At 42.8% G+C, this 24744-nt stretch overlaps 2 protein-coding genes across 2 annotated transcripts in view; one reads left to right on the top strand and one right to left on the bottom strand.

The window, feature by feature from the left end:
• The window catches only part of LOC311139364 (sperm acrosome membrane-associated protein 6-like), a gene marked incomplete at its 5' end in the record, with an annotated part of 1014348 nt that overhangs the window by 880543 nt on the left and 109061 nt on the right, over positions 1 to 24744 (top strand). The window lies entirely within an intron of this gene.
• LOC311140161 (C-X-C chemokine receptor type 3-2-like) lies at positions 661 to 3308 on the bottom strand. Its single transcript, XM_084175101.1, has 2 exons — positions 3247 to 3308; positions 661 to 2395 (listed from the first exon to the last, which is right to left on the bottom strand). The coding sequence occupies exons 1-2, from the start codon at positions 3280 to 3282 to the stop codon at positions 1274 to 1276; spliced, it is 1158 nt and encodes a 385-aa protein (XP_084031227.1). The 5' UTR covers positions 3283 to 3308; the 3' UTR covers positions 661 to 1273.

Raw genomic sequence — 24744 nt, 5'->3', positions numbered from 1 at the left:
TAACCACACTGCTAACCTTATGCCAAACCCTAACCTTAAATGAAAACCAAAAAGCTCATTTTTGTTTTTATGAATCTTTACAATAGAGACCATTTTGACTTTGTGGCTGTGGTAACTAGTGACAACCACCTTAAAAAAATTATAACATATTTAATTTCATAACACACTAACTGCCTCTGTAGGGATAAAAAACAAACATGTTTTAGCATAGGCCTATTTATTTCTACAACAACACACTCACTCATCAAACTCCTGAGTGGCGCAGTGGTCTAAGGCACTGCATCGCAGTGCAAACTGTGCCACTAGAGATCCTGGTTCGAATCCAGGCTCTGTCGCAGCCGGCCGTGACCGGGAGACCCATGGGGCGGCGCACAATTGGCCCAGGGTAGGGGAGGGAATGGCCGGCAGGGATGTAGCTCAGTTGATAGAGCATGGCGTTTGCAACGCCAGGGTTGTGGGTTCGTTTCCCACGGGGGGCCAGTATAAAAAAAACGTGTTCACTAACTGTAAGTCGCTCTGGATAAGAGCGTCTGCTAAATGACTAAAATGTAAGCAAGCTAGTTGCAGTGCCTCCTAAACACATGATTGACATTGGGAAAGGCTATCAGTTGATGATTGATGTAAATCTGATAGTTAACTAGCATTTTTTATTTATTTATTGGGATTTCTCTTAAATAATAACTTCATAGTATACTATAATATTCATACTCTTCTAACTCGTGCTATATGGCTGGCTGGCTAGTGGCTTGTGTGGATATTTTAGTATACTGTGGTTAGCTAAGTCTAGACTACCTGTGTTGCTGCTGCCCTGACACAACACCCGACTGATGAAGGGATGGAGTTGGGTCAGAGGGTCATAGAGCGTAGATGCAGCTGCTCCTCTCTATGTCTTCTGCCTTTCTGCTGTGCGTAGGCTTTGTAGGCCAGACCAAATATTGATGATGATGTAAATCACATGTTATGCTGCTGTGGCAGTACTGTTAATATTTAAACTAGGTAACTTGCTACACAGACTCGACCGGTGACTGCATCTCAAGCCATGCATGTTTGGATACCGGACGCACTCAAGCTCTGTACAGGGCAGACCAATGGATGGGATGGGGGGGTGGAGAACTTCACGACTTTACGATGACTTGTGGGTTCAGAACAACAACAAAAAGTGTATACAAAAAAAGTATAATTATACCACCACCCAAAAGGGCACTTTGCAAGTGAGAGGGCAAGGGGCAGGTGCTTGGGCACAGGTAGACCCCTAACTGTGCACGTGCCTGGCTCATGCCATGACAGAGAAGTAGGAGGTGTTCTCGCTCTCTGCTGAGCTGAAGGACCCGGTGGGCCTCCGTGTTCTCCCCTGTCCTCCCCATCCCTCCATCCCTGGATAGAACCTCTGGCCCAGCAGCCCCTTACACATTCTGGTCAGCTCCCTTCTAAACTTCACCCCCACAAAGCCGTACAGCAGCGGGTTCAGGGCACAGTGTGACAGCCCCATGCTCTCAGACACCAGGATCCCGATGTCCACCGTGCGGCCAAACTGGCAGCCACCACTAATCACGCCCAGCTTCTGCAGGCTTTCGGCCAATTGGAAGGAGTTGTAGGGCGCCCAGCAGAGCACAAACATGGACACCAGGGATACGATGAGGTGGAGGGACTTCCTCTTCTGGCGGCGCGAGGCGTTGCAAAGGGAGCGGAAGATACGGATGTAGCAGTAGAGCATGACCAGCAGGGGCAGCCCAAAGCCCAGCACCAAGTTGACTAGCGGCAGCCCCACCTGCCACTGGACTGAGCTGTAGGTGAACACCGTCTGGCACACCAGCAGGCCCTGATGATCCCCTGAGCGCCCCACTTCCACCTTCACCACCTGTCTGAAAGCGATGTCCACCCCACTCAGGCCCAAGCACACTGTCCAGATGAGGGCGCAGGCGATCTGGGCATGGCAGGTGTTGCGTTTCCAGCCGGTGCTGACGGCGTGGACAATGGCCAAGTAGCGGTCGAAGCTGATGCAGGCCAGGAACAGAATGCCGCTGTAGCGATTCAGAGAGAACAGGGCTCCGGAAATCTTGCAGGCGGCCACGCCGAACACCCACTGGCGGGCCCACTGGACGGCGAAGAGGGGCAGCGTGATGGCAAGCAGGAGGTCGGACACGGCCAGGTGGAGCAGGAAGGTGTCGGTGAGGGAGAAGGAGCAGGCCCCGCCTGTCTGAGAGGTGCGGTAGCGCCTCACCACACACAGCACCAGGATGTTACCCACCAGCGCCAGCACAAACACCAGGCTGTAGACCACAGGGGAATAGCTCCGGGTGAAGTCCATGATGCCATCCTGGTTGCAGGGCACGCCACTGGATTGGCTGCTGCCTGTTTCAGGTGAATAGCTGTAGTAGCTGTCCTCTTCATACATCTGGAGACATAGGAGAGGAAAAGAGAGGGAGAGGATAGAAGATTAGCTAACTACAACAATGTTCTGCGTCCGTAAGCATAAAGCATCTCAGAGTAGGAGGTAGGAGTGATGATCTAGGATCAGGTTCCCCCTGCCCATATACTGTAATCTTGTTATGATCTAAAAGGTCAAACTAATCCTAGATCAGCACTCGTACTCTGAGACGCTTTATGAATACAGGCCCTGGATTCTCCTCATAGGACAGAAGCATTTGTATCTCTGACTAAACTCAAGTGGATGCAGTGCTAAATTCATCTAGATGTGTGTACCTGTTACAGATGTAAGAGCTTAATTTGACCCATATTGTCACAGCAAAATAATCCTGAAGCAACAGGATATGAACGTTTAGTCCATAATGTTGCTTGATCGGTGGTTAGGCTATTAGCTGGACAAAAGTAGGCTACATGAAAAGTGCAATACTGTTAATATAGCCGTGTGTTAGTGTAGGTTTTCAGTGAATTTATGTAAATCACAAAGCTTATCTGCATTTCCTGTGGTGCAGGACAATTCTCAGCAACAAAAGCGTGATCAAATTAAGATCCTAAACTTGTAGCTTCTATGATATTGAACAATATTTTAAATGGCCTCAGACTCTAATCATTGTGTTTTAAAATAAAAGTATTCATGTACAGATTGTTATACATTGTCATATTTTTTTTGATTCTGTAAATTTCTTGACTAACCATGTTGTTGTAAAATATAATTGTTTTTTAAAGTCTCATACTCCCAATGATTTATTGCAGCATCTATTGCTCTTGTGGTCATAAATAACTACATTCATCAGTATGTGGGATAACAAGACCGTTACTCACATAGTAATTATCTGTGGTTGCCTTGACGTGATCCATTGTTACCAACGAAACAGCGGAACACATGAAACACCTTCACAGACTCAGGACACTCTTCACGTAGTCTCACCCGCGTTCCTCTCTTCTCTTACCACTCTGAACCAACTAAAAAGGAGAAGTTAGCAATTCAGGAACCGAATCCTCTAATTTTTAGGCCAAGTAGACCTATTCAAAGACAGCTGTTAGGAACCGGTGACTGTGTCCAAAGGGGATTGTGACATAGCAAAGGTAAAAAACTAAATGTACACTACCGGTCAAAAGTTTTTGAATATCTACTCATTCAATGGTTTTTCTTTATTTCTACTATTTTCTACATTGTAAAATAATAGTGAAGACATCAAAACTATGAAATAACACATATGGAATCATATAGTAACCAAAAATGTGTTAAACAAATCAAAATTTATTTTATATTTGAGATTCTTCAAATGGCCACCCTTTGCCTTGATGACAGCTGTAAGGTTCTGTAGTTATTTTCTTAGTTCACCTTGTGTTCTTGAACGCAGCCCTGTTTCTTTGTGTTTGTGAACGTAGCCCTGTCTTTCATTTTTGTTCATTGATTGCACCTGTGTTAGTTTCTCACCTGGTCTCTTCAGCTCCTTATTTTGTTCAGTTCTTTCTGTTTGTGCCTTGTGAGGTATTGTTTGTTTTGACTCTACTAAGCCTTTTCCTAGCTTGTTTGTGAGAACCAGTTATAGTCTTCAGTCCTAGTTTTGTTTCACCTGCCTGTTTTCCTACCTGTGTATGACCATTGCCTGCCTGTGACCACGATTCCTGCCTTCTGCGAAGGCGTAATAAACCCCTGCCGCGCTCTGCGCGTGAATCTACACCTTTTTCTCCCTGAGTATTCATCACAACAGCTTTGCACACTCTTGGCATTCTCTCAACCAGCTTCATGAGGTAGTCACCTGGAATGCATTTCAATTAACAGGTGTGCCTTCTTGAAAGTTAATTTGTTGAATTTCTTTCCTTCTTAATGCGTTTGAGCCAATCAGTTGTGTTGTGACAAGGTAGGCGGGGTATACAGAAGATAGCCCTATTTGGTAAAAGACCAAGTCCATATTATGGCAAGAACATCTCAAATAAGCAAAGAGAAACGACAGTCCATCATTACTTTAAGACATGAAGGTCAGTCAATACGGAATATTTCAAGAACCTTTAAAGTTTCTTCAAGTGCAGTCGCAAAAATCATCAAGCGCTATGATTTTTTAATTTTTTAATTTATTTATTTATTGAACCTTTATTTAACCAGGTAAGCCAGTTGAGAACAAGTTCTCATTTACAACTGCGACCTGGCCAAGATAAAACTGGCTTTCATGAGGACCGCCACAGGAAAGGAAGACCCAGAGATACCTCTGAAATTGCAGCCCAAATAAATGCTTCACAGAGTTCAAGTAACAGACACATCTCAAAATCAACTGTTCAGAGGAGACTGTGTGAATCAGGCATTCATGGTCGAATTGCTGCAAAGAAACCACTACTAAAGGACACCAATAATAAGAGATTTGCTTGGGCCAAGAAACACGAGCAATGGACATTAGACCGGTGGAAATTGTCATTTGGTCTGGAGTCCAAATTAGAGATTTTTGGTTCCAACCGATGTGTCTTTGTGAGACGCGGTGTGGGTGAAAGGTTGATCTCCGCATGTGTAGTTCCCACCGTAAAGCATGGAGGAGGACATGTTATGGTGTGGGGGTGCTTTGCTGGTGACACTGTCTGTGATTTTTTTAAAATTCAAGGCACACTTAACCAGCATGGCTACCACAGCATTCTGCAGCGATACGGCATCCCATCTGGTTTGGGCTTAGTGGGACCATCATTTGTTTTTCAACAGGACAATGACCCAACACACCTCCAGGCTGTGTAAGAGCTATTTTACCAAGAAGGAGAGTGATGGAGTGCTGCATCAGATGACCTGGCCTCCACAATCGCCCGACCTCAACCAAATTGAGATGGTTTGGGATGAGTCGGACCGCAGAGTGAAGGAAAAGCAGCCAACAAGTGCTCAGCATATGTGGGAACTCCTTCAAGACTGTTGGAAAAGCATTCCAGGTGAAGCTGGTTGAGAGAATGCCAAGCGTGTGCAAAGCTGTCATCAAGGCAAAGGGTGGCTATTTGAAGAATCTCAAATATAAAATATATTTTGATTTGTTTAACACTTCTTTGGTTACTACATTATTCCATATGTGTTATTTCATAGTTTTGATGTCTTCACTATTATCCTTCAATGTAGAAAATAGTAAAAATAAAGAAAAACCCTTGAATGAGTTAGTGTTCTAAAACTTTTGACTGGTAGTGTATGTGGCTAACTCAACAGAGACATACAGTGCATAACTAGAAAAACATTTCTCTGTCTATCTCTAGGTCTTATTCCTGGCTTACATTGGCGGTATGTAGTACATTGCACATGTACAGTACATATGTTTTATATGCAGTGCAGTAGCCTACATTCTAAGAAAAAACACACACAAAACATTGAGAAAACCCCCCGAAAGAAAGTGTATTCAAATGTCTATGAGCGTACTAGATGCAGAGACAGATATACAAATCCCTGACTGCTTGCCAGTCTAATTGAGTACAGACAGACTGAATGTCTGATACACGTTCCCATAACATTGGGAAATGTTTTGAACTTGCCCCATCTGGGGAAGTGAAAACTGTGTTTTGCAGGAGTTGCATTTTTACTGTCTGTACTGTGGTATTATTCAGTTTCGACCCTGTCTATTGTGGCTAAAACCAGACAAACCTTTGCTTTGTTTGTGGATATTAATCTGTTGGATACAATCAGACATGCTTTGATTTCTGTAAGCATTTCTCTGAGCTCACTTTGATATCCAGTTATTTCTAAACCTTGTGGCCATGCGATACAGTCTCCAATACAGTCCCCAAGAGCATGAGTGGCGCAGTGGTCTAAGGCACTGCATCGCAGTGCTAACTGTGCCACTAGAGATCCTGGTTCGAATCCAGGCTCTGTCGCAGCCGGCCGCGACCGGGAGACTCATGGGCGGCGCACAATTGGCCCAGCGTCGTCCAGGGTAGGGGAGGGAATGGCCGCCAGGGATGTAGCTCAGTTGATAGAGCATGGCGTTTGCAACGCCAGGGTTGTGGGTTTGTTTCCCACGGGGGGCCAGTATAAAAAAAAGATGTATTCACTAACTGTAAGTCGCTCTGGATAAGAGCGTCTGCTAAATGACGTAAATGTAATGAAAATCATTCTAAAGATATTCCCCACGGTGGAACTATTGCAAAAACAGGATAGTGAAAAAGACAGATAGTGTCTAGCATAGAACAATCTGTTAAAGTCTTTACACATAACTAAATGCAAAGATGTTGCATTATATCATTACTGATGTAAATGCCGCTCACCTGCTTTCTGTCGGAGTGTTGACGTGTTGAGGACCTGGACCCCTGAGGAGATTGAGCAGGTTTGATATCGCTTGCAGTTAGGTGATGAAGAAAATGTACCTCTGTTTCAGGTCACAGAGTTGCCTCTGAGGTGCTTTCACACTGTCACCCATGCAACACCCCAAGGAACTGGAAGAGATCAGCTATTTATACGAGTTACTGGTTTACTCACTCTTTCCCTTAAACATACAGTGCCTTGCAAAAGTATTCATCCCCCTTGGCGTTTTTCCTATTTTGTTGCATTACAACCTGTAATTTAAATGGATTTTTATTTGGATTTCATGTAATGGACATACACAAAATAGTCCAAATTGGTGAAGTGAAATGAAAAAAATAACTTGTTTCAAAAAATTCAAAAAAAACAAATAATGGAAAAGTGGTGCGTGCGTATGTATTCATCCCCTTTGCTATGAAGCCCCTAAATAAGATCTAGTGCAACCAATTACCATCAGAAGTCAAATAATTAGTTAAATAAAGTCCACCTGTGTGCAATCTAAGTGTCACATGATCTGTCACATGATCTCAGTATATATACACCTGTTCTGAAAGGCCCCAGAGTATGCAACACCACTAAGCAAGGGGCACCACCAAGCAAGCGGCACCTTGAAGACCAAGAAGCTCTCCAAACAGGTCAGGGACAAAGTTGTGTAGAAGTACAGATCAGGGTTGGGTTATAAAAAAATATCAGAAACTTTGAACATCCCACAGAGCACCATTAAATCCATTATTAAAAAATGGAAAGAATATGGCACCACAACAAACCTGTCAAGAGAGGGCCGCCCACCAAAACTCACGGACCAGGCAAGGAGGGCATTAATCAGAGTGGCAACAAAGAGACCAAAGATAACCCTGAAGGAGCTGCAAGGCTCCACAGCGGAGATTGGAGTATCTCTCCATAGGACCACTTTAAGCCGTACACTCCATAGAGCTGGGCTTTATGGAAGAGTGGCCAGAAAAAAGCAATTGCTTAAAGAAATAAGCAAACATGTTTGGTGTTTGCCAAAAGGCATGTGGGAGACTCCCTAAACATATGGAAGAATGTACTCTGGTCAGATGTGAATAAAATTGAGCTTTTTGGCCATCAAGGAAAACGCTATGTCTGGCGCAAACCCAACACCTCGAGAACACTATCATATCTTGACCCTGTTGTGGGGATGTTTTTCATCGTCAGGGACTGTGAAACTGGTCAGAATTGAAGGAATGATGGATGGCGCTAAATACAGGGATATTCTTGAGGGAAACCTGTTTTAGTCTTCCAGAGATTTAAGACTGGGACGGAGGTTCACCTTCCAGCAGGACAATGACCCTAAGCATACTGGTGAAGCAACACTTGAGTGGTTTAAGGGGAAACATTTAAATGTCTTGGAATGGCCTAGTCAAAGCCCAGACCTCAATCCAATTGAGAATCTGTGGTATGACTTAAAGGTTGCTGTACACCAGCAGAACCCATCCAACTTGAAGGAGCTGGAGCAGTTTTTCCTTGAAGAATGGGCAAAAATCCTAGTGCCAAGCTTATAGAGACATACCCCAAGAGACTTGCAGCTGTAATTGCTGCAAGAGGTGGCTCTACAAAGTATTGACTTTGGGGGGGAGGGGGTGAATACTTATGCACGCTCAAGTTTTCGTTTTTTTCGTCTTATTTCTTGTTTGTTTCACAATAAAAAATATTTTGCATCTTCAAAGTGGTAGGCATGTTGTGTAAATCAAATGATACAACCCCCCCAAAAAACCATTTTAATTCCAGGATGTAAGGCAACAAAATAGGAAGAATGCAAAGGGGGATGAATACTTTCACAAGCCACTGTAGATACTGCATGTACAGTGGGGAAAAAAAGTATTTAGTCAGCCACCAATTGTGCAAGTTCTCCCACTTAAAAAGATGAGAGAGGCCTGTAATTTTCATCATAGGTACACGTCAACTATGACAGACAAAATGAGATTTTTTTTTCCAGAAAATCACATTGTAGGATTTTTTATGAATTTATTTGCAAATTATGGTGGAAAATAAGTATTTGGTCAATAACAAAAGTTTCTCAATACTTTGTTATATACCCTTTGTTGGCAATGACACAGGTCAAACGTTTTCTGTAAGTCTTCACAAGGTTTTCACACACTGTTGCTGGTATTTTGGCCCATTCCTCCATGCAGATCTCCTCTAGAGCAGTGATGTTTTGGGGCTGTCGCTGGGCAACACAGACATTCAACTCCCTCCAAAGATTTTCTATGGGGTTGAGATCTGGAGACTCCAGGACCTTGAAATGCTTCTTACGAAGCCACTCCTTCATTGCCCGGGCGGTGTGTTTGGGATCATTGTCATGCTGAAAGACCCAGCCACGTTTCATCTTCAATGCCCTTGCTGATGGAAGGAGGTTTTCACTCAAAATCTCACGATACATGGCCCCATTCATTCTTTCCTTTACACGGATCAGTCGTCCTGGTCCCTTTGCAGAAAAACAGCCCCAAAGTATGATGTTTTCACTCCCATGCTTCACAGTAGGTATGGTGTTCTTTGGATGCAACTCAGCATTCTTTGTCCTCCAAACACGACGAGTTGAGTTTTTACCAAAAAGTTATATTTTGGTTTCATCTGACCATATGACATTCTCCCAATCCTCTTCTGGATGCACTCTAGCAAACTTCAGACGGGCCTGGACATGTACTGGCTTAAGCAGGGGGACACGTCTAGCACTGCAGGATTTGAGTCCCTGGCGGCGTAGTGTGTTACTGATGGTAGGCTTTGTTACTTTGGTCCCAGCTCTCTGCAGGTCATTCACTAGGTCCCCCCGTGTGGTTCTGGGATTTTTGCTCACCGTTCTTGTGATCATTTTGACCCCACGGGGTGAGATCTTGCGTGGAGCCCCAGATCGAGGGAGATTATCAGTGGTCTTGTATGTCTTCCATTTCCTAATAATTGCTCCCACAGTTGATTTCTTCAAACCAAGCTGCTTACCTATTGCAGATTCAGTCTTCCCAGCCTGGTGCAGGTCTACAATTTTGTTTCTGGTGTCCTTTGACAGCTCTTTGGTCTTGGCCATAGTGGAGTTTGGAGTGTGACTGTTTGAGGTTGTGGACAGGTGTCTTTTATACTGATAACAAGTTCAAACAGGTGCCATTAATACAGGTAACGAGTGGAGGACAGAGGAGCCTCTTAAAGAAGAAATTACAGGTCTGTGAGAGCCAGAAATCTTGCTTGTTTGTAGGTGACCAAATACTTATTTTCCACCATAATTTGCAAATAAATTCATAAAAAATCCTACAATGTGATTTTCTGGATTTTCTTTTCTCAATTTGTCTGTCATAGTTGACGTGTACCTATGATGAAAATTACAGGCCTCTCTCATCTTTTTAAGTGGGAGAACTTGCACAATTGGTGGCTGACTAAATACTTTTTTCCCCCACTGTATATCTGTTGTCTAGAATCTGGCCTTATTCAGATGGTGTGCTCGTAAATAGTCATAGAGCAACTATTATGCAGGGGCAAGGAAATTGTAATTATTTCTGTCCACAACCACACCGGGAAGTGAGCATCAGTGTGAAGAAAATGTCACACCTTATTTATTTATTTATTTGACCACCGCTGGGGTATCAGAAGAGCATGTCACCATGTGTAATGCAATACACTGTACAGCTCATTGTTCTCATGTTAGTTGGAACGCCCAACAGCCTCTAACTGAGGGTAATGATCTCAATCCACTCAGATCGTTTTTGTGCAATTCGTTTATTCAGATGTGGATGGATGTCATAGGTGTTCAGATAAATGACTTAGGTGGTGGAGCTGTCAGGTTCTCTCTGTTCACTTCCCTAAAGAATTAAGACGCTGTGAGGTTTTTACTCTGGGTTGTAAGTTCAATATTACAAAGGGGGTGGGGTTAGAGGCACTAAACAGGAGCATAAATGGGAGAAGCAATAATCTGAAAATACCTGCAATACCTTTGCTCTTAATCTTAGTAGAAACTATTTACATAGCATATACAAAATGAAAACATCTTATTTTTAAAGCAGTGCAGAGTCAAGGCTGAATTTGAGAGGGACATTATAGCATGCTGAGGTTGTTACTGTTTGGAGTGGTGGCTTATATTATTATTGTGCAACTTCCTAGCTGCTGTTTCCTTCCTCTACACACTGTGACTCACAGGGCTGTATGAGAGGTGTGACGTTAGTCAAAGGAAAAAAAGCAACAGATTGTTGGGCATTGAGAGTAAGATAATGGACAAAGTATGTTTTGGTAAACTATTCAAGGTATGTGGGGTAATCACTTTTTTATTAAATGAATGGGTAATTAGTCATTAGTAAAGTTTATAAGTGATTATGCAAATGCTGGTTGAAAATATTATCTTTAAAGCTCTCAGACTGGGCGTTTCTTTTCTATCCAACAGAGGGAAACCTTTTCGCTTGATCTAATAGTGTATCAACATACAGCACCAGTCAAAAGTTTGGACACACCTACTCATTTAAGGGTTTTTCTGTATTTGTACTATTTTCTACATTGTAGAATAATAGTGAAGACATCAAAACTATGAAATAACACATATGGAATCATGTAGTAACCAAAGAAGTGTTAAACAAATCGAAATATATTTTATATTTGAGATTCTTCAAAGTAGCCACCCATTGCCTTGTTGACAGCTTTGCACACTCCTGGCATTCTCTCAACCAGCTTCACCTGGAATGCTTTTCCAACAGTCTTGAAGGAGTTCCCACATATGCTGAGCACTGGCTGCTTTTCCTTCACTCTGCGGTCCAACTCATTCCAAACCATCTCAATTGGGTTGAGGTCGGGTGATTGTGGAGGCCAGGTCATCTGATGCAGCACTCCATCACACTCCTTCTTGGTCAAATAGCCCTTACACAGCCTGGAGGTGTGTTGGGTCATTGTCCTGTTGAAAAACAAATGATAGTCCCACTAAGCGTAAAGGAGATGAGATGGCGTATGGCTGCAGAATGCTGTGGTAGCCATGCTGGTTAAGTGTGCCTTGAATTCTAAATAAATCACAGACAGTGTCACCAGCAAAGCACCCCCACACCATCACACCTCCTCCTCCATGCTTGACGGTGGGAACCACACATGCAGGGGTCATCCGTTCACCTACTCTCCGTCTCGCAAAGACACAGCAGTTGGAACCAAAAATCTCAAATTTAGACTCATCACACCAAAGGACAGATTTCCACCAGTCTAATGTCCATTGCTCGTGTTTCTTGGCACAAGCAAGTCTCTTCTTCTTATTGCTCTGTCCTTTAGTACTGGTTTCTTTGCAGCAATTTTACCATGAAGGCCTGATTCACACAGTCTCCCCATAACAATTGATATTGAGATGTGTCTGTTACTTGAACTCTGTGAAGCATTTATTTGGGCTGCAATTTCTGAGGCTGGTAACTCTAATGAACTTATCCTCTGCAGCAGAGGTAACTCTGGGTCTTCCTATCCTGTGGTGGTCCTCATGAGAGCCAGTTTCATCATAGCGCTTGATGGTTTTTGCGACTGCACTTGAAGAAACTTTCAAAGTTCTCAAACTTATTTGAGCTGTTCTTGCTATAATATGGACTTGATCTTTTACCAAATAGGGCTATCTTCTGTATATCACCCCTACCTGTCATGAACCCTGCGTCCTGAGTCTGTTCCTGCCTGTGTTGCCGTTTTTCTGCTCTGTATCTCCTGTTTCCCGAATGTGCCTGAACGCACTCTATCCGGTTGCCGGGCGATGTTGCTAGGCGGGTGATCTCTCGATTACCCGCACCTGCTTCTCATCAGCTTCGGCACACCTGGTCCTGATCATCACCCCTTCATAAGCTCTGACCTGACATCCATTCCTTTCCGGATCGTTAGCCATAAACATCATTCTCCCGGAACCTTCACCCAACCCCTGCCGTGCCATCAGTTCATCTGCCACTTCACCACCACCTACTCATCTCCGCCACCCGCTCCATCTCCTGGCCTATTCTGCATCTTTTATCTGTAAATAAACACTCTCATTCGTTCAACTCACCTTGTCCTGGTCTGCTTCTGGGTTCGGTCTTAGAGAACCGTGACACTACCTTGTCACAACACAACTGATTGGCTGAAACGCATTAAGAAGTAAAGAAATTCCATAAATTAACTTTTAAGAAGACACACCTGCTAATTGAAATACATTCCAGGTGACTACCTCATGAAGCTGGTTGAGAGAATGCCAAGAGTGTGCAAAGCTGTCATCAAGGCAAAGGGTGGCTACTTTGAAGAATCTCAAATATAAAATATATTTTGATTTGTTTAACACTTATTTGGTTACTACATGATTCCATATGTGTGATTTTATAGTTTTGATGTCTTCACTATTATTCTACAATGTAGAAAATAGGAAAAATAAAGAAAAACCCTTGAATGAGTAGGTGTGTCCAAACTTTTGACTGGTACTGTAGACTACTATTTGTTTAAGTAAACCAATCATAAGATTTCACATCGTTAATTTTATGGAGAAAGAGGAAAAAATCATTACAGACTTCCAGTCAGATGCACATTTATTTAAATTATAGCTGAGCTTTCGGTCAGTCGACCTTCATCAGTGCATATCTCCACAAACAATAGTTGGACAGATAAGGCCACACAGAGAGCCTTTTAGCGAAAATATATTTAGAATGAGTCAGAGGGAGAATGAAAGAGTCCACCACATGCTCCTGCCTTAAGTGTTTCCAGTGACACGTGACAAAAACGCACCTCAGAAAAGCGCTCACAGAAGTTGCACAGCTGAGTTCTCATTTATCATCCTATTCAAATGGTCGCATTAGTGCTTTGAGCCGTGCACAGGGCCGTGCACAGACCTTTCAGGGGGCAAGTGCTCAAAATGAAAAAAGGGCACCCCCCCCTTATAAAAAAAAGAAATCTACTTTCATTTAAATTTTTAGCATAGGCCTATTTATTTCTGCAACAACACCCTCACTTACAATCACAAATTGTAAGCAAGCTAGTTACAGTCATGGCAGAGAGAAGATATTTTGGGATGGGGGTGCTGAGGAAAACGGGGTGCTGGTAGAATTATTTCTCCCCACGCTGCTGATTACTATTTTTGTCTGCTCATACAGGAGTAATAAAGGCCCAGTGCACTAATTTGGTGCGATTTTCTAAAATGTTATTGATATATATTTTTTTATTCTGATTAATCAGGGGGTGCTGCAGCACCCTCAGCACCCCTATTTCCCACGGCTATGGTAACAGTGCCTCCTAAACACATGATTGACATCGGGCAAAGAGGGTAGGCTATAAGCTGGTAATTGATGTTGATGATTGATGTGAATCTGCTCATTAGCTAGCTCAATATTTTTTTTACTGATTGGGATTAATCTTCAATGCTCACTAACGTCATAATATAGCCTAATATTTACAATATTCTAACTCATGGTATATGGCTGGCTGGCTAGTGGCTTGTGTGGATATTTTAGTAAATGGTGGTTAGCTAGAGTCTAGACTACCTTGTTCAGTGCTTAATTTTTGAACCGGGAGGTGCCGGAACAAAAAAGTGAGGCAAGAGGGGGGTGACCTGGGGAGCTTTGAAGTACCTTTATAATAAAACATTACATGCATATCATCGCATTTGCGTGGTGGCATGGAGAACTAGAGTAGAGGCGCTTACAGAAGTTGCACAATTGGGGACCATTTTTAGTAGCCTAAGGCCCAGGAAAAATTGCCTTATATAAACGCATTTCATGCAATTCTATTTTACATGACTGGAAATGTTTTCATACCACACAAATTATTGAAATGACAGGTTACTTTGACACTGACAAATCGGAGCTCAATAAAAACGACCTCACCTTGAATCCATCAATAGGTGGGGTAGGTTACTTTCTAAATGTAATCCGTTACAGTTGCTACGTACATGTCCAAAATTTGAATCAGTAACGTAACTTTTGACCTACCCAAACTCAGTAACGTAATCTGATTATTAATCTAGTTACTTTTAGATAACTTTCCACATAAAGGGTCAAGATATGTAACTTTCAAAATACAGAAATCATCCACATATGATGTATTTTGCATCATATGACGCTAAATGCATCATGCGGGGATGATTTCTGTATTTGGAAGTTACATATCTTGAAAACTTGATTGCTGAAAACCAAAACACTTTGAGAATATATCAACAATGGATTAATGAAACAAATACCAAAATATAGTTTTTGGGTGGAGTTTACTTTAAGAGACATCAGAAGAAGACAAAAATGAATATTACCAATTGAACAACATCTATTGAATGATAAATCAATGTTAGAGTTTACATAGCTGGCCATAAATGGATGTTGCATTTTACTTTATGGGATGGTTATATAGGCTTCTTTTAACCCATTGGTAATAATATGATTAGGCTATATCTTTACATTAAAAACCAGTCTGTCAGATTTCCAGTCATTCCAATTAATTTACCCCTTGATTTTCAAGAATAGTACTTGGAAATATGGAAATATAGATTAGCCATGTTGTTTTCCCTGAGCATAACCCCACAACTATGGACTTATTAGCCTACTCTGTTGTTTATGACTTTGTTGTCATGGAGGACTAATTGGGCTTAAATTGCTTTGAGAAATGCTGCTCTCATAGAATGGCATGCTTTGAGCACTACCGAAAGGTGCTATTTGCATGTGAAAAATCAATGCCATATGCTGCATTTGCTATAGGCCTACTGTTTACGTTTTTGTTGGTGACATTTTGATGTCTTGATAATTTGCAGTTGTTTAATTCTATCAAAAGTGTGCTAGTTTGAGCATGTGTCCATTACACTGTTCAAATTAAGCGCTTTGAAACCCCCGAAACTAGTGGTAACTGAGCTGCCACCAAGTTAAAGGAGTCGAAACCTTAACTATGCTGGAGTATTAAAACACATGGTTGTGAGGGTATTGGGACAGATTTAAGGTGCACTGAAACATTCCTCCTGAGATGTTCTGAAACATGACATGGTGTGTTGTAACACCACTATATCAAGAGTTTTGCAACACCTTACCAGAGACTGGACTTTTCTCTTTTGGTGTCGTTTCCTCTCTGTAAAGCTCCTGAACACTTTTTTGGTGTTTTGAGTTCTGTTTATGTACACTATTTATAATGAGGGATACCTGGAGAAAATTGGACCTCTCTGAAATGAAAATGGATGGCCCTCCCTTCAGTAAAATATGTTTTTACCTGATCCTCCCTGAACGCTTGAAAAAAACCCAAGTGACACTCCCCTATACCCAAAACAATAATTAAAACGTAAAGTGGATAGCAGAGAACATGCCTACCGTTTACCCTCACTCCTAGGACAGACCAGAGACTTAGATATGCAGTTTAGAAACTGTTCTTTGTTTTGCAAGTAATACATGGCAAAGTAGCCAGAAGGTTGTGGGTTCGCAGACCACCGTTGACAACGGTAGGGGTGAAAAGATATCCATTATAATAAAAACACTGCATGAATCTATCATCTTATTCGTTGCAATTCTACGTCATTTTACATGACTGGAGACAAGCAGAATCTGTTTTAATACCACAACAGAGCATGCCAACGAATGAGCGCATGCTGCAGCACCGGAGATGTTTTGATTTCTATACAGGCTAATGTTAAAAAAGAGGATAGGGTAAGTTTGGTACAGTGCTATAGAGGATAGTCTAAGTTTGGTACTATAAAAATGTAGTGCAACAGAACCAGTCACAACTGAAGAACCTGATCATCAATGAATCGGAGAAAAATACATTCATTGTTAACACAGCAACCACATATCGTCAGGTAGGTCTATATGCACTTGTAACTTCTTTTTCATTTGGGAAACTGTCATTTTCTACTTTCTACTATTTTATTCCATGATATTATTGTTACAAAATAGATTTGTGTTGACTGTGATTAGGGCAAGGGAATATAAGAGCATCTTCTAGGCTAAATTAACAAACTAGGCATGCATAGCTCACCGCCTGATCCTCAAACCAAAGACTGGCCAAACTCGTGTTTCTAAAAGTTAATTCAAAGGCACTGACTGTATAGTATATCCCGATAAGGCATTTTCATTTAATTATTATTTAATTCGAAGTAATATTTATTTATTTATTTTATTTATACAGCATAAATCAAATCAAATCAAATTTTATTGGCCACATACGCCAAATACAACAGGTGCAGACATTACAGTGAAATGCTTACTTACAGCCCTTAACCAACAGTGCATTTATTTTTAACAAAAAAAGTAAAAATAAAACATCAACAAAAAAAGTGTTGAGAAAAAAAGAGCAGAAGTAAAATAAAATAACAGTAGGGAGGCTATATATACAGTGGGGTACCGGTGCAGAGTCAATGTGCGGGGGGCACCGGCTAGTTGAGGTAGTTGAAGTAATATGTACATGTGGGAAATGTGGGAAATGTGGGAAATGCAACATTTATAGGCATGTTGTTGTTGATGTGTTGTTGAAATACTGAGCGCTCCTGCCAGCCTGTAGCGTGTCACAAATGCTTCACAATTGATTTCTTAAATGGCAGGCTATAGCCTTGAAATAATAATAATATAGCCTAAATAATTCATTTTTGTTCCTTCTTAGGCTACCTGGCTTGCTCCTGACTGATTTAGATTTAGTACAGTTGAAGTCGGAAGTATACATACACTTAGGTTGGAGTCATTAAAACTCGTTTTTCAACCACTCCACAAATTTCTTGTTAACAAACTATAGTTTTGGCAAGTCGGTTAGGACATCTACTTTGTGCATGACACAAGTAATTTTTCCAACAATTGTTTACAGACAGATTATTTCACTTATAATTCACTGTATCACAATTCCAGTGGGTCAGAAGTTTACATACACTAAGTGACTGTGCCTTTAAACAGCTTGGAAAATTCCAGAAAATGATGTAATGGATTTAGAAGCTTCTGATAGGCTAATTGACATCATTTGAGGGTAAATCACAGAATAACAGGATTTATTCCGGAATACAGAGTTACGCAGTAACTGGAACCAACAATGCACACGGGGAAAATAACCTGGCGAAACAAAATACAAGGAGCTCAACCGAGCTTCACTATCCTCACAATAAACAATCACACACAAAGACAAGGGGGCAGAGGGAACACTTATACAGGTACTGATGAGGGGATATGAACCAGGTGTGTGTAATAAACAAGACAAAACAAATGGAATGATGAGAAGAGGAGCGGCAGTGGCTAGAAGGCCGGTGACGATGAACGCCGAAGCCTGCCCGAACCAGGAGAGGAGGCAGCTTCGGAGGAAGTCGTGACAGCAGCGCATAAACTCGGGAAGGAAGTACATTTTCTTCGAAATATAACTTTGCCCTGTGCTTCTCCGAGCATCCTCTTCGTATAGTATAGGCCTATAGCATAGGCTATGGATCATTTTATTGAGACCACACTAGGCACACTTGATATTGCTCGCCCAGCAGAGAATCAGGGATGAGGGGAATCAACGAGCACACATCAAGATACTATGATAAGCAACTAATTCTCAAACCCTGAGCAATATGACATTTAAATTGATTACAAATGACATTACCCTTCCCTGGACTAAATAAAAAAAATACTAAACCCTCACTCTGACTGAAATGTAAAAAGCATGACCCTCCCCAATATTTCTCAGGCTAGAAATTTTGTAAATTTAGACCGCTCCCTTAGTGCGGAATTGAAACCTTTTTTGGTGTCGTTTCCCCTCTCTAATGCTCCTGAACACTATTTTGGTGTTACGAGTTCTGTTTACTGCAGAATTGGAACTGTTTATTTTGGTGCCGTTTCCTCTCTAAAACCCCTGAACACTATCAGAGTTCGAAGAGTTAGACAAGTGTCACTCCACAATGATACATCAATTGACAATACAAAATACAGAAGAAAACACATACATTGGGGACCGCTCAGAGTTCTGAGACACTAAAAACGATCAGAGTCAAACATGGAACAGTATTTCCTTTGGCATTATCTATAATACATTATATAATCTTTACATTATTGGTACATTACATAATCTATACACACATTTGAATAAACAAGCAAAAAGTACGGTCCAAACTTCAACATGATATACAAAATTAAAGCTAGAATGACAAAAAGGCTAATTAAACTCTATTCACAGTATTTCTAAACATACAGTTCATTCGGAAAGTATTCAGACCTCTGACTTTTTCCACATTTTGTTACGTTACAGCCTTATTCTAAAATTGATTAAATAAATAAAAAACCTCATCAATCTACACAAATAACCATAATGACAAAGGGAAAAAAGGTTTTTAGAATTTTTAGCAAATTTATTACAAATAAAAAAAACTGAAATACCTTATTTACACAAGTATTCAGACCCTTTGCTATGAGACTCGAAATTGAGCTCAGGTGCATCCTGTTTCCATTGATCATCCTTGAGATGTTTCAACAACTTGATTGGAGTCCAGCTGTGGTAAATTCAATTGATTGGACATGATTTGGAAAGGGACACACCTGTCTATATAACGTCCCACAGTTGACGGTGCATGTCAGAGCAAAAACCAAGCCATGAGTTCGAAGGAATTGTCCGTAGAGCTCCGAGACAGGATTGTGTCGAGGCACAGCTCTGGGGAAGGGTACAAAAACATTTCTGCAGCATTGAAGGGTCCCCAAGAACACAGTGGCCTCCATCATTCTTAAATGGAAGAAGTTTGGAACCACCAAGACTCTTCCTAGAGGTGGCCGTCCAGCTAAACTGAGCAATCGGGGGAGAAGGGCCTTGTTCAGGCAGGTGACCAAGAACCCGATGGTCACTCTGACAGAGCTCCAGAGTTTCTCTGTGGAGATGGGAGAACCTTCCAGAAGGACAACCATCTCTGCAGTGCTCCACCAATCAGGACTTTATGGGAGAGTAGCCAGACAGAAGCAACTCTTCAGTAAAAAGCACGACAGCCCGCTTGGAGTTTGCCAAAAGGCACCTAAAGACTCTCAGACCATGAGAAACAAGATACTCTGGTCTGATGAAACCAAGATTGAATTCTTTGGCCTGAATGCCAAGCGTCATGTCTGGAGGAAACCTGGAACAATCCCTACGGTGAAGCATGGTGGTGGCAGTATCATGCTGTGGGGGTGTTTTACAGCGGCAGGGACTGGGAGACTAGTCAGGGTCGAGGGAAAGATGAACGGATCAAAGTACAGAGAGATCCTTGATGAAAACCTGCTCCAGAGCGCTCAGGACCTCAGACTGGGGCGAAGGTTCACCTTCCAACAGGACAATGACCCTAAGCACACAGCCAAGACAATAAAGGAGTGGCTTCGGGACAAGTCTCTGAATGTCCTTGAGTGACCCAGCCAGAGCCCGGACTTGAACCCGACCGAACATCTCTGGAGAGACCTGAAAATATCTGTTCAGCGACGCTCCCCATCCAACCTGACAGAGCTTGAGAGGATCTGCAGAGAAGAATGTGAGAAACTCACAAAGTACAGGTGTACCAAGCTTGTAGCGTCATACCCATGAAGACTCGAGACTGTAATCGCTGCCAAAGTTGCTTCAACAAAGTACTGAGTAAAGGGTCTGAATACTTATGTAAATGTCATTTTTAAATTTTTTATATTAAATAAATGTGCCAAAATGTCTAAAAACCTGTTTTTGCTTCGTCATTATGGGGTATTATGTGTAGATTGATGAGGGGGAAAAAAACATTTAATCCGTTTTAGAATAACGCTGTAACGTAACAAAATGTGGAAAAAGTCAATGGGTCTGAATACTTTCCGAATGCACTTCAAATGAACTGCCTTCAGCCTGCATAACGTTAATACTCAAAATTATATTTAAAAATGAATGACGAAAAAAGTGTTTCCCCAGACATGTTTAAAAAAAATAATTGTTTTAAAAAAGCTGGCCTTTTCAGTATCTGCACCTGTATCAATTTGAAAGTACAGTCACACTTCTTTGGGTACATTAGCCAAAATATGTCATTTGAAAATTATAATGCTGCAATAGCATCCACAAAATCACGCAGCGCAAATACTGCTTTGTTTTCCACCACCAAGTAGGAACGTGTTGAAGAATGGACGGAGCCAATATTAACAACATAGGGAGTTAGAGGTCCCGTGGTGACATCAGATGGTGTGGAAGTCTCCTTAAATGAATAAAATACAATATATTCTAAAATTGAATGAAAAAGAATGTAGCATATGCCAATACATAAAATACTGTAAATAGTAACTTAATGAAAACTCCTTTATAAACAGTGTACTGTCTTCACCAAGGAGATGGGGAAGCATCAGGAGGCCAGCTTTAGTATGGTGGCGTGTTACCATCCAACTTGGGTCTTGTGTCGTTATGTCTAAATCCAAGACAATGTTCATTCTCTCCACAATGTCTTTGAGGACTGCTCGCTTTCAATTGTTCCTTTGCTGTGGGCTGCACTCCATTCTTTCTATTTTGTCTCTACCCATATCCACTAACTTCACCGGCGGAGTGCCAGTATGTCTGTGAAAGTATCTGAGTGCATGTGTTGAGTTAGTGAGTAGCTCAAAGTCTTGAACAAAAAGGGGTGTTCCTCCAGTATTTCATCTTTATTTTCACGTGTTAAGTAACTCTCTCCTTTGTGTGAATGTTTCCTCAAGAATAATTTTTAGCTTGTTCAAATCCCTCTATCTTTCTAATTTCTTCATTCATAAGTGATACTGCATCTGATGAGACCTGGCATGTTGGTGGCTCCAAGTTCACACTGGTTGGTGTGTCAGTCCTCCTTTTTGCTTTTGATGTCTGAGATTCTCCCTCACCCACTGCTGCTCTTCTCCTAAAACGTGGGACTATGCCTCTCCATCTGTTCTTTAGTTTGTCCGTAATGCACGTAAGCCACACGATAGTGGGTGAACCCCATTTGGCCTTCAGGTGTGGCCATTTCAAGATTATGGCATTTGCCATTAGAATTTTCTGGTACTTTTCAGGATATGTTGTGTACTGCAGTGCTTCGTCAACAACTGCAGACAGCAACATACCCCTCAGGTGATGAAATTGAGGTTTTGTGAGATCCACTGAGTTCCGTAAAGCCTTTTTAAGCTCCAGTGACAAAGTGACCTCACAGATAGTGAAATTGTCTGGCCAGCTTTTTTCGGGGGCGTCAGCTCCAGATGTGCCTTCCAGGGGACACGCTTCAAGATTCAAGATGAACTCAAACACAAAACATTGTCAATTTGAATACATTTTTACATTTGAGTCATTTTAGCAGACGCTCTTATCCAGAGCAACTTACAGTTAGTGAGTGCGTACATTTTTCATACTGGCCCCCCGTGGGAATCAAACCCACAACCCTGGCGTTGCAAGCGCCATGTTCTACCAACTGAGCTACACGGGTTACCCCCCTCCCCCCATAGTTGTCTCTATTGTGTGTACTTTAAGTTGCTTTATTCACTCATGGCAGATAAGAATGGCAGATAAGAATGTATCTCTGAATTAAAAACATTATTTTAACTGATAAAAATAAGACTTTGCTGTATATACCTTGTGAGTCATCTGTAAGTGAGTCAGCTCCTGAGGTGCTGTATATTTGGGGACGCATGAGCCACTGTGACCTTCAGTTTGTGTTCTTGGGGACCTTCAATGCTGCAGAAATGTTTTGGTACCGTTCCCCAGATCTGAGCCTCGACACAATCCTGTCTCGGAGCTCTACGGACAATTCCTTCAACCTCATGGCTTGGTTTTTGCTCTGACATGCACTGTCAACTGTGGGATGTTATATATACACAGGTGTGTGCCTTTCCAAATCATGTCCAATGAATTGAATTTACCACAGCTGGACTCCAATCAAGTTGTAGAAACATGTCAAGGATGACCAATGGAAACAGGGTGCACCTGAGCTCAATTTCGAGTATCATAGCAAAGGGGCGGAATAATTATGTAAATAAGGTATTTCTGTATAAAAACCTGTTTTCGATTAGTCATTATGGGGTATTGATAAAAAATAAAAAATAGAATAAGGCTGTAATGTGGAATGTGGAAAAAGTCAAGGGGTCGGACTACTTTCCGAATGCAGTGTATAAAGTAGATATCCCCTTTTGTCTTAAGCTCCAAGATATGTAGGCACCTTTTTTCATATTTGTTCTATATATATTTTTTACATACAGCAAATAGTTCATAAACTGATGGGAAAGCATAGAAGTATAGCACATAGAACATATCTGCCACTTTGTCACGACTTCCGCCGAGGCTGCCTCCCCTCCTTGTTCGGGCAGGTTTCGGCGTTCGGCGTCACCAGCTTACTAGCTACTGCCGATCCATTTATCATCACATTTGTCTTGTCTTCAATCACACACACCTGGTCCTTATTCCCTCATTAGTCATTGTATAAGTGTTCCCTCTGCTTCCTTGTCTGTGTGGGTGATTGTTTATTGTGGAGGTTAGTGAAGTTCGTTGGAGCTCGTGTATTTTGTATCGACGGGAGTATTTCCTGTGTGCCTTGTATTTTCCAGGGTGCCTGTTTTGTGCCCTGGAGTGTGTTTGACGCATTTCTGTGTAAACCTGTATTTTGCGGATTAAAGCCTGTTATTCTGTGATTTACCCTCCTGCGCCTGACTCCTTCAACACCACCTCATCACAGAATCACCCACCCGCTATATAGTCAGCGGGAGAGACGTGCATGCCTGGAGTCGTGGAACGGGTCCAGGAGCATTCAACTATGCTAGCCAGCTTGGGTGAAGCGATGGATCGGGACCAGCTGGCCAACCGGATCCCGCCACCTACACCCCAGCACCTGGAGGGATCCAGATATCCCAACCACGGGAGTTCGACTGGACAGCGGCGCTGTGCCAAGGATTCCTGCTCCAACTGGAGCTCTACTTCTCCAGCATCAAGCCGGTCCCATCGGAGCGGGAGAGGGTGTCCGCCCTCGTCTCCTGCCTCTCGGGGAAAGCCCTGGAGTGGGCCAACGCGGTGTGGAACGAAGGAGGAGCCGCGTTGGAGAAGTTTGCTCGCCTCTTCTGGGCGATCTTCGATCACCCGCCCGAGGGTCGAGAGGCGGGCGAGCGGCTGGTCCACCTGGGGCAGGGGACAAGGACTGCGCAGGACTTCGCATTGGAGCTTCGAACTCTGGTGTCTGGGTGGAACGAACGGGCCCTGATTGACCATTTCCGGTGCCATCTGAGAGAGGACGTCCGATGGGAGCTAGCCTGCCGTGACACCATGTTGTCCTTCTCGCAACTGGTGGACATGGCCATTCGTTTGGACAACCTGCTGGCAACCAGAGGACGTCCTGGAGGAGGTCTGCCCATTTCCATCCCGGCCGACTCGGATCCAGAACAAATGGAGATGGGTGGAACCGCTAGCCGAGAGAGCGGAGGACGACAGCGCCTGTGCCACACTGGTGGCGCGAAGGGACATTTCACCACACGTTTTTGTCAATGCTCTTCTGGGTTTGGAGGCGGCAGGCAGGGCACTCTCGCATCACCCCAGGCATCGAACACCCACATTCGTTCAGAGCCCTCTGCTGCGCACTGTAAAATACACATCTCCTTTCCTGAGCACATGGTAGTTCCCCAGTGTAAGGCGCTAGTCGATTCAGGCGCAGCTGGGAACTTTATGGACAGGGCATTCGCACACCGTATAGGCATTCCATTGATTCCCCTATCCATTCCACGCCCCATCAGAGCACTTGATAGTCGACCATTAGGGTCCGGGTTGGTTAAGGAAGTTACTGCACCAGTCACCATGATTACCCAGGAGACTCATTGTGAGCAGGTTACTTTTTCCATTATTGAGTCTCCTGCTTTCCCTGTGGTATTAGGTATCCCTTGGCTAGCACTCCACAACACCACCTTCTCATGGCCGCAGAGGGTTCTTATGGGGTGGTCGCGAGAGTGTCAGGGTAGGTGTCTAGGTGTTTCCGTTGGTGCAACCACGGTGGAAAGTCCAGACAGTACCTCCTTCGTGCGCATTCCCCCTGAATACCTCGATCTGGCGCAAGCGTTCTCTAAAACGCAGGCGACTAAGTTACCACCTCATCGGGCAGGGGATTGTGCGATAAACCTCCAGGTAGACGGTGTACCTCCCAGGAGTCATGTGTACCCCCTGTCACAGGCTGAAACGGTGGCTATGGAGACATATGTCACGAGTCCTTGCGCCAGGGGTATATACATCCCTCCACTTCA

Source organism: Coregonus lavaretus (genome assembly GCF_964263955.1).
Source record: "Coregonus lavaretus genome assembly, chromosome: 13".
In the NCBI taxonomy this organism is placed as follows: Eukaryota; Metazoa; Chordata; class Actinopteri; order Salmoniformes; family Salmonidae; genus Coregonus; species Coregonus lavaretus.
Note: the sequence above shows the minus strand (reverse complement) of the source record. Positions and strands in the feature narration are given on the sequence as shown.

What these genes read in the sequence shown, in the direction of transcription:
- LOC311140161 (XM_084175101.1), bottom strand. Translation starts at nt 3,282, where the DNA reads ATGGATCACGTCAAGGCAACCACAGATAATTACTAT. An exon ending in CAACCACAGATAATTACTAT is followed by an intron (nt 2,396 to 3,246) that starts GTGAGTAACGGT and finishes CTATGTCTCCAG; the next exon opens with ATGTATGAAGAGGACAGCTA.